We start from the raw sequence: 9,549 nt of genomic DNA, 5'->3' as shown, positions 1-9,549 counted from the left end.
CCCAAAAATAGTTCAAATTCGCAAACAAATAAATAAATATTAAAAAGAAGGTATTCAGACTTCGAAATATCCCATGGAATTGAACATGTATTCCCCATTAGAAAAAAAATACATTTTTGACCATTTTATTTAGATTTGTTAACTTAAGGTGTATCGAGTTGAACCCATTAGGGACCCCTGAGGTAGGGATAAAAGGTGCTAATGAATGTCCATTGTCGTGTACTGTGTTTTCACGACCAGCTGAAAAAGAATTAAAAAATCAAATGCCTTGGACATGTTTGGGCATATAACGTCTACTTTCTGATGTTTTGTCAAAAAATGTTAATTGCATTGTACTAAAGATAGTAAGTTTGAAGTAGTAGATAATCGTAGGACAAATCCATGCTGAGAAGTGGATAAGATTGATTCGGCATAAGGCCAGATAAGATCACGCGATGACATCTACAAGAGCTTTAACAAATTTGGAGGAATGGCGACTGGTCTGTACTTCGTAATCTCTGATCTATTTCCTTTTTTAAACCCTGGACATATACGTGCCTTCTTCCAAAGATACCAAACCGGTAATGACGCCGAAAATAAGATCGGAATTTGGAACCAAATAGGTCTTTTATGAGTTCAATTCGGGTGTGAATTTTTTTTTTTTTAATATGTACTATAACTATAACTATGATATCAAATAATATTTTGTATTAACATTCTCTATTCATTCAAAGAAGAAAACTGATATTTTCAGAAGAAAAGAACTGCAGAAGTTTTGCTTATTATACTATTGGTGTTAGAAAACAATTTTGAATATAGATATAGTAATAATAATAAAGTACCCTAGTAGGAAAAGTAGTTCAAATTATGATCATTATTATGCTATTGGTTTCGGAAATCCATTTTTGAATGAATGAATATTTATCCGTATTTAATATCCAAAACCTTTAAAGTAAACTCATCTACTTTCTCTGTCAGGGAATGTTTCTCACATTACAGTGAAACTCTTCAATAGCCCTCCCTTCTATAGCCCTTCCGAGAATTGTGGCCGCACCGCAGGTAGGTATAACAGGAGCTGCGCAGGGGCCGCGGGCTCTGCGGTTGTCATTCAACCGAGCACTGAAGCGTTAATAAACAAAAGTGGAGCGGGCTATAATGAGTTAGTTACGAAGTCGCAATTTTACATTTGTTTATAACAATAACATTTATTAAATAATTATTGTTGATGCCAAAATCATCATAGCTCAACTAATTACAGATCGTCATAGAAAAAAAACGATTATTTGAATACCCTAATTATTCATTTTTGTATTCTCATTAGAGAAGGTATTGGATTTGTGGAAAATGTACCCCCTCCTCACATTTATCGTCAAATGTCCACGTTTTGAGGCCCTCTAAAACCGAAAAGGAGATTTTTTTGAATAAATCCGCCTGTATATATGTCTGTATGTATGTCACTCTTTCTGTGAGCACGATATAATCCGTAAACCTTAATTTATTAGATTGGCCTATGATACATTTTTTTAATGACAGAAACTGAAGGTCGAGTTCGTTAGCCAGCTATTTTCGATGTACATTCAAAAAGTTAGAGCATTTTTAAACTTCTGAGACCATTTTTTCCAGATTTAAAAATTGTATGCTTGGCTCTTCATAGTACTCGAAAATTCAAACAATTTATCTTTAGAACTTTTTTCAATAAAAATATAATTATTAGAGTCATAGAATATTCAAACTTAAAAAAATCAAAGGGAAATGAAAATTTTAAGTCGAACTACGCGTGATATGAAAAAAGACAAGAAAACCAAAACGTTGCCTTTTAAAATCCCTACAAGATTGTCATAACAGCTTTTGACTGAGACTAAGGAACTTGACCTTTAATTTTCGACATAAAAAGAGTGTGCGAGCGGCCAACCTATTAGATTTATTTTTTGAAAAGTTAACGTGCTGACAGATAGACATACAAACATACAAACCTATTCGTGGAAACCTGTTATTCGGATTCGGAAAGTGGACATTTCGCAAAGGGGGTGAGGAGGGGTTAAATTTTAGACAAATCTGATACGTTCTCTAATAAAAATGTAAAAAAGTGTTAACGTACTTTATTCAGTTAATAAAAAGTGAAAATATAAAAAAAAATTGAGAATTTGCCGCCGTAATTAGTGCTCAGTGAGAAATTGTATTTTTTGAAGATTATAAAAAATATGTGTAGCCTGGGTCAACACTGGTTTACAAGCAAATAATTATTTTTTCAAAGTGTCCTTTGCCAGCTAATTCTTTAGGAGACTAGACGCAGTATTTTTGTATAACTGTAACATAAATAAATTTCTGCTTTATAAATTAATTTTTGTATTTCAAAGAAGATTAATTTCTTTTACAGTTTGCGTATTGACTATAATAAATGGATATTATATAAACTTTACTTCGGCAGCGTTCCCAACCAAAAATAAATCCAGAAACTCCTTTAAACGAATCGGCAGGATAAAGAGCAGTCTTAATTTTAGCTACTGAGAACAGCTAAAGAAATGTACAGTTTTGTTTAAATTAAGGAAAATTTAATCAGAAAAATACATAAGCCTTTATTTATAAATGTAATCCTAACTGTTGACTTATAACAAACAAACAAAATTAATTAACAAACATAACAAAATTGATTTGATTTAAGTAGGACACTCTTTGCAGCCAATATTTCTTCTGATTCACGCAATCAATTCATTGGATCTCTTATCGGTTCTTTTAAGATAAAATTGTATCAGCATGTTGACTATTGGAATAACAAATGTCCGCATAACTAGTCGTACTCATTCTTCGGACAAGCTAGAATGATATTATTTATTAAAAAAATTGTTTTTAAATGAAATTATAATTGAAATTCAAGGAAACAATTTAAAAAGTATATAAGAAGCATGAAGGATAAAAATCAATATTCCGATTCAAGAGATAATGAATATGAGAAAGTACCCGCTGAAGATTTATCATCAGAAGTGAAAAATGTGCCCCAAAAAGTGGGAAACTCTTGGCTACAGTACGTGGCTACTGCCAGTGGTGAATATTGTTATATTATTATTTATATATTTTCTCAAGTTATATATATATATATCCTCTGCATTAAATGAATTATCTTTTTCAAAATTTCTTACAATCAGCTATAACAAAAATGTCACTGCAGTTCGCAACATTTATAAACGAAAATATATCACTTTCATAAAAATTACCTAGATGGTAATAGATCATTATAACGTTTCATTGATTATTTTATTGAAATATGCTATATCTGTTATTCGGAAAAAATTATATCTTTTCTCTAAACATCGAGTTGTCAAATTTTCTTTTAGTAACTAGTTGTAATCGATATTCAACAAAGGCAGAAAAATATTCAACACAATATTTTTATCGGAAGATTTTATCCACCGATTAAGCGTGATAAAAATATGGAGATGACTTTTGTTTGTTTCCTATCACCAAATACAAGTGATGAGTAAAAAACAATTAGAGAAACAGATGTTTAGAAAAAAGTTATAAGTCATCCGATAAGGATATCAGGATGACATTTTCGTTGTGTTATTAAACACTAAGAACAAATAAATTAATTAACTGAAATTTTAGGACTGAAGGTGTATAGGCAAGTTGTAATTTTTTCAAATTTCTCCGTTTAAAGTTGATTGTATGAACTTTCGTTTCATCTCATTTTGCTAAATTTGAGAAAAATTAAAGAAATTTAATGAAATTTATGAAAAATCAAGGTAAATTTTTTGAAAATTTGTGTGTATTGAAAAAAATTTTTAAATCTTAAATATTCTACTGATTACCGTAAAGTAGGGGTGCATTTAGAAAAATTTAAAGAATTTAAAAGTAATTCGATAAAATACCTAATTAGTGAATTTAGAAAAATTCGAACGAATATAAAGATAGTTAAAAGAATCGAGAGATTTCCTAAGTAATCACATTTTTTCAAAGAATGAAGGATAAATAGATAATAATTCAGGATGCATTCCAAATAAATTTAAATGAATTCAAAGAAATTCAAAAAATGCAACATATTTAATTGATTTCAATGAAATTGTAGTGAATTTAAAAGAATTCAAGAGACTTTAATGAAATTCGTAAGAACTTCAATGAAACAATTTAACGAAATTTTAATATACAATAAATTTCCATCGAATTAAGTTAAACAAAAGTTAATATATTTTAGAAGAAATTTAACAAAATTAATGTAAATTGAAGAAATGGAATCAAAATAAATTGAAGTGTGAGCCATTTTATGGAAATTAGATGGATTCTATGATATGAATACAAATTTAAAATAAAGTATGAACAATTCCAGTAAACTGAAACTGATTAAAACATATTTTGAAAATTCATTGAATTTATTAAATTTGAAATTATTCGATAATATGAAAGGAAATTGAAAACAATTTGACAAAAGGCCTACGAATCCAATCTGAATTAAAAAGCTTTCAGCCCGAGTAAAAATGCTTTGACTTGAATTCGGCTTGGTTATGTCTTGAGTTCGTCTCCAAGACATCGATGTCTGGCTGCGTCTCAAAACTGAGTCGAGACATAGGCCTTCGTCTTACTTTTATGGTCACGACAGGTGAAATGGCGTTTACTTGTCTTAAATCGAGCCTTGTCTTGGCTAAGACGATGTTTACTTGACTCAATACGAGCCTTGTCTTGACTGAGATCATGGAACCTTTTTTGGTAACTTTCTAAAAGGATCTCCTAAGCTGTTAGAAATACGTAAAAACAAACAACATTTTCGGTATCATCGTCAATCAAGTATAATACAAATACCAATTCGTAAATAAGTTGATTTAATTTATGTATTGTATAAAAATATACAAGATTGTTTAAGCATTAACAAAGATTAGCTTTTATGACTGTTAGAAATAACCTTTTTTATGATAGGTATACGCTCGAAGTTATAAGCCGTACATGTTGAAGTCATAAAAATACAACTCAAGAGATAAATTTACGTCTTTAAGACATAAAAAATTGTCTCCAATACATAAATTGAAGTCTGGCTCCGTCTCAAAACTGAGACATGCTCAAGTCGATCTTTTCGACTTCAGCATGTCTTGATTGGGGGCAATTTAAATCGAACTCAAGTCGAAATACTTTTATTCGGGAGGATGAATTGAGAAAAACACTTAGAAATTCATAGAATTGAGGAGAATTAAGTAAATGTAGAATAATTCAAATACGTTTTTAAACATTTAAGGTAAATTAAAATATTTCACAGAGATTAAAGAAAAATTGTAATGCATAATAATTAATAATAAATTTAAGAAAAAAATAAAGTGAAGAAATAAATGTGTAAAATCCCCCAAAAAATCTATTCTATTCAGATAAATCGGAGTGAATCGAATGTTTCGTAAATAATAATCTGATGAAATCTTTAAAAATTCAAGGCGAATTTAAAGGTAGTCAAGCTGAAAAGAAATTTAAAATCCAAGACTGATTTATTGAAGTCAGCATATTTCTAGAAAATTTCAAGCAATTTCGGATGAATTGAAAACAATTGAAAGAAAATAAGCATGCAAAAGTTTCCCACACACATATCAAGTTCAAAGAACGTTATGGAGGGGGAAAGTAAAATAGAACTTCTTTTTTATCGAAAAAAACTGTACTCATTTTCATGATCAAAATATATGTCACAGTCACCCATAACACTAGTTAGAAAACAATGTTTGAAATTTTTTATATTAAAAATAGATTTTAAAAAAATGTTAAAAACATTTCATACATTTTTGAGGTTATGTTTTAGAGATACACCTCTGGGGTTTTGAGGGAAAAAAATACTTATAATATCTACTACAATATATACATTACCCAAATTTTGTATAGGGATACTTCATGGCTAATGAAAACAAAATCTAGCGCAGGGCGCCATACGTGCGTTGCGTATAGCGCACAACATTACCTCAAGACCTGGGACATCACTAATCGATCGAAAACGACGGTACTGATTTTGATGATCGAAATATACATTGTTGCTACCTATAAGACTATTTAGAAACAACAAATTAAAAAATTTTGAAATAAAATGTAGGGGTGGAAGAAATGTTTAAAAAATTAAAAAAAAAATATATATATGGATTTTTTCATCAGGTTTTTTACATTTTGACCTTCTAAAGACCTTGAATCTGATATGGTAGAGGTCAATGGACCACGGATTCGAAATCAGCGACCCCAAAAACCTATGTATGTATTTTTATGGATTTTTCTATCGGTTTTTTTGCAGTTCGACCTTCAAATGACCATGAATCTCATGTGATGGAGGTAAACATAGGTTGGATTCGAAGTCAGTGACCCCAGACACCTATATATGTTTTTTTCTTGATTTTAGTTATTGTTTTTTCCCCAAAAACACTGCATAGAAGCGGTGAAGTGTTCATTTTTGTAAAGGGTGCTTGGGGTGAATAGGGGTGATAGGGCGGTCCGTTTAATGTGGAATTGACTTCTTATTGTTAGTAGATACTGTAGGAATTTTTTCGACTTTTTTTGGGCCAAATCTAAATTGGGCCAAAAACCGTCCTTGGAGACCCTCCTCCTTTCAAACTTTTTATTTCTAACACGTCCCATTGGTGACTATGACATACAATGTTAAAAATGTGTTGAATTCTACAAGACTTCTAAAATACTTCTGCAACACTAGCGTGAGGTAATAGTAAAGCATATTATTGAATGAATCAAAATGTTTTTAACCTAGAAATGAAAACACCGTATTTCAGCCTGCTCTACATGAAAAATTACAAATATTGTAGTGAAATGTAAAAAATGCAATACATGTATTATAAGTGTGGTAAATCGTGAAGTCATCGTCCAGCATTCCAATACACGTATTAGAGAATTTGTAAGACGATAATTGTGCACAAGGAATTGACGGAATCGATGGAATTTAAAAAATTCACATATTCATAGCACTCACGAAATTTACGGAATTCGTGGAATTCATAAAATGAAGGAATTCACGAAATATATGGAATTCGCGGAATTTAAGAAATTTATGGAGTTCGTGAAATTCGCGAAAGTCACGGAATTCGCGTAATTCTTAGAATTGAAGGAATTCACGAAATTTTTGAAATTCTCGAAATTCACGGAATTCACGGAAATTATGAAATTCACGTAATTAATGAGATTCAAGGAATTCAAGAAATTTTCGGAATTCATGGAATTTATAGAATTGAAGAAATTCAGGAAATTCATGATATTCGTGGAATTAACAGAAACGATAAATTTCAAGGAATTTATGAAATTCACGAAATTAATGAAATTCACAGAATTGACCGCAATAACAGAATTCATGGAATTTACGGAATTCATGGAACAGATGAAATTCACGAAATTGATGGAATTCGCAGAATTAATAGAACTCAAGGAATTTAAGGAATTTACGGACCTTACTGAAGTCACGGAATGCAAGAAATTAAAAGATTTAAGGAATTCCTTGATTTTCGTAAATTCTGTGGATTTCTTTGAATTCCGTCAATACCGTGAATTGATTGAATTGAGCGAGTTCCTTGGTTTTGAATTCCGTGAGTTGCATCATTGCCGTAAACTCCATAAATTTGGTGAATTCCTTGAATTCTGTGCAATCCATAAAATCTTTAAATTCCTTAAATTCTTTGAATTCCGTACAATCCTTAAATTCCGTGAATTCTATGAAGTCTTTGAATCTCGGGAATTCATCAAATTACGTGAATTGCGTGAATTCCTTAAATTCCTTGAATTCCATGAAACCCTTCAATTCAGAGCGTTATATGAATTCTATTATTTCTGTGAATTCTATGAATTCCTTAAATTCCATAAATTCTAAGTGTACTGAGAAATCATTTACATTTTATTTTTATTTCTCGCTTCAACAGGGGTGAAGATATTCAACAGCAAGCACGCTAAAGAAGCGTTATTGGCTACTCGACTTGTGCTGTAAAATTCAAATACATTTAAGGTACCATACCAATGCCAATATTTAGAAACTACAAGATTATGGATTGTAGCGTTACCTTACGTTTCGGAAATAAACTTCCAATACATGTTGTAGAAGTTTCTACCCGAAATTTCTAACAGTGTAGATTTCGATGATCACAATCAGTTCCGTCGTTTTTAATCGATCTGTGATGTTAGAGGCCTTGAGGTGGTATTGCGTGCTATACGCAATACGCTTAGAAAATGATCGATTTGACCATTTTAGATTCCCTTGGCTTTCCTCGGATATTAAATATTTTTTCTTAAAAGTTTTGGTCATGATAACAAACATGCTGACAAACGTCCCAAGGCTCTTTTTTGTGGGTTAATTCATTACAATTTAATTTTGCTAAATTTAAATAATTTGAGTAATACTTAGGAAATAGTATCGATTTTAACAGTTCAGATTACCTCGGCTTTTTCTTACAATAATAAATATTTTCTCTTAAAAATCTGGAGAATGATATCAAACATGCTAACGCACGTCCCCGCAAACTTTTTTTTGGGTTAATTAAAAAATTTTAATTTTGCTAAATTAGATGTGTGTGAGTATTTAAAGGTTATGTGTGTTGCAATTCTTTCCCATAATTACTCGTGAGTGCTACCGAAAGCATCAATACGCTAGAGACCTACATTATCAGAATGACACGATACATTTTTTGGTTTTTACCCCTCAAAAAATAGTCCAGGACCGTCCGTTATGATATTTCATAGCATCTTTGAATTCAGTTAAAGAAATTTTCATTTTTTGAAAAAAAGTCCCGTGCCAGATCTTGCTTTCTTTAGCCATGAAGTGCCTCTATGCAAAATTTAGGTAAAAGATATGTTGAAGTAGATAATATAAGTATTTTTTTAAGCTAGATATGTATCTCTAAACGATAACTTAAAAAAAAAGTTTGAGAATTTTTAACAGTATCATCCCCCCGTCTTTTATTTTCAAAATTTCAAATTTTTTTTCATTAGTTTTCGAGAATAATGACTTTTTCATTTTACTTTTCCCCTCCATAACACCCCTAAACAAAATTTGAGTTATCCTTCGGAGGAATGTTATGTCGTACGGATGCAAATCTATAGTGGTAATTTGAACGATAGCATAGCATGATAGCATAGCATGATCCAACCGATATGCCAACATCTTCAGCAACTTCTCTGATGGTAATTCGGCGATTTTTCAAGACCATTTCTTCCACTGCTTAAACGTTTTCATCTGTTGTTGACGTGCTGGGACGTCCAGGGCGAGGTTCGTCTTCGACATCCTCTCGGCCTTCTTGGAACAGCTTGTACCACTTATACACATTTCTCTAACTCAGAGTAGACTCACCGTATGCAACTGTCAACATTTCAAGAGTTTTAGAGCACTGGATTTCATTTTTCACACAAAATTTAATGCAAACTCTTTGCTCAATTTTTTTCGAAAGAAGAAAATCGCCGAGCACACCAAACCCTTCTAACCTTTTACGCATCTGCCAGAAAAACAACACGAGCTATGTAGTCAAAACTGTAAACATATGATCGTGACGAGCGTACCAACACAACAAAACAAAAAATTAAAAACTTGAATGTACGTAGCCCGCGAAAATTGAAAAGTCAGCTTACTATATATAA

At 31.2% G+C, this 9,549-nt stretch overlaps 1 protein-coding gene across 2 annotated transcripts in view; it reads left to right on the top strand.

Annotated features, from left to right (window-relative positions):
- The first annotated feature begins 2,799 nt into the window (after nucleotides 1-2,799).
- LOC117179811 (facilitated trehalose transporter Tret1-like) overlaps nucleotides 2,800-9,549 on the top strand; it is a 12,146-nt gene continuing 5,396 nt past the window's right edge. Inside the window, exon 1 of one of the 2 annotated variants that reach the window (XM_033371939.1) lies at nucleotides 2,800-3,001. In XM_033371939.1, the coding sequence (XP_033227830.1) occupies nucleotides 2,968-3,001 (34 nt within the window). In that variant the 5' untranslated portion in view covers nucleotides 2,800-2,967. Of the gene's footprint in view, nucleotides 3,022-9,549 lie in introns of both variants that reach the window. The other variant, XM_033371937.1, reaches the window with a different exon arrangement.

The sequence above is a fragment of the Belonocnema kinseyi genome, chromosome 9 (genome assembly GCF_010883055.1).
Source record: "Belonocnema kinseyi isolate 2016_QV_RU_SX_M_011 chromosome 9, B_treatae_v1, whole genome shotgun sequence".
NCBI lineage: Eukaryota > Metazoa > Arthropoda > Insecta > Hymenoptera > Cynipidae > Belonocnema > Belonocnema kinseyi.
The sequence above is the reverse complement of the archived record's forward strand: the minus strand, read 5'-3'. Positions and strand labels throughout refer to the sequence as shown.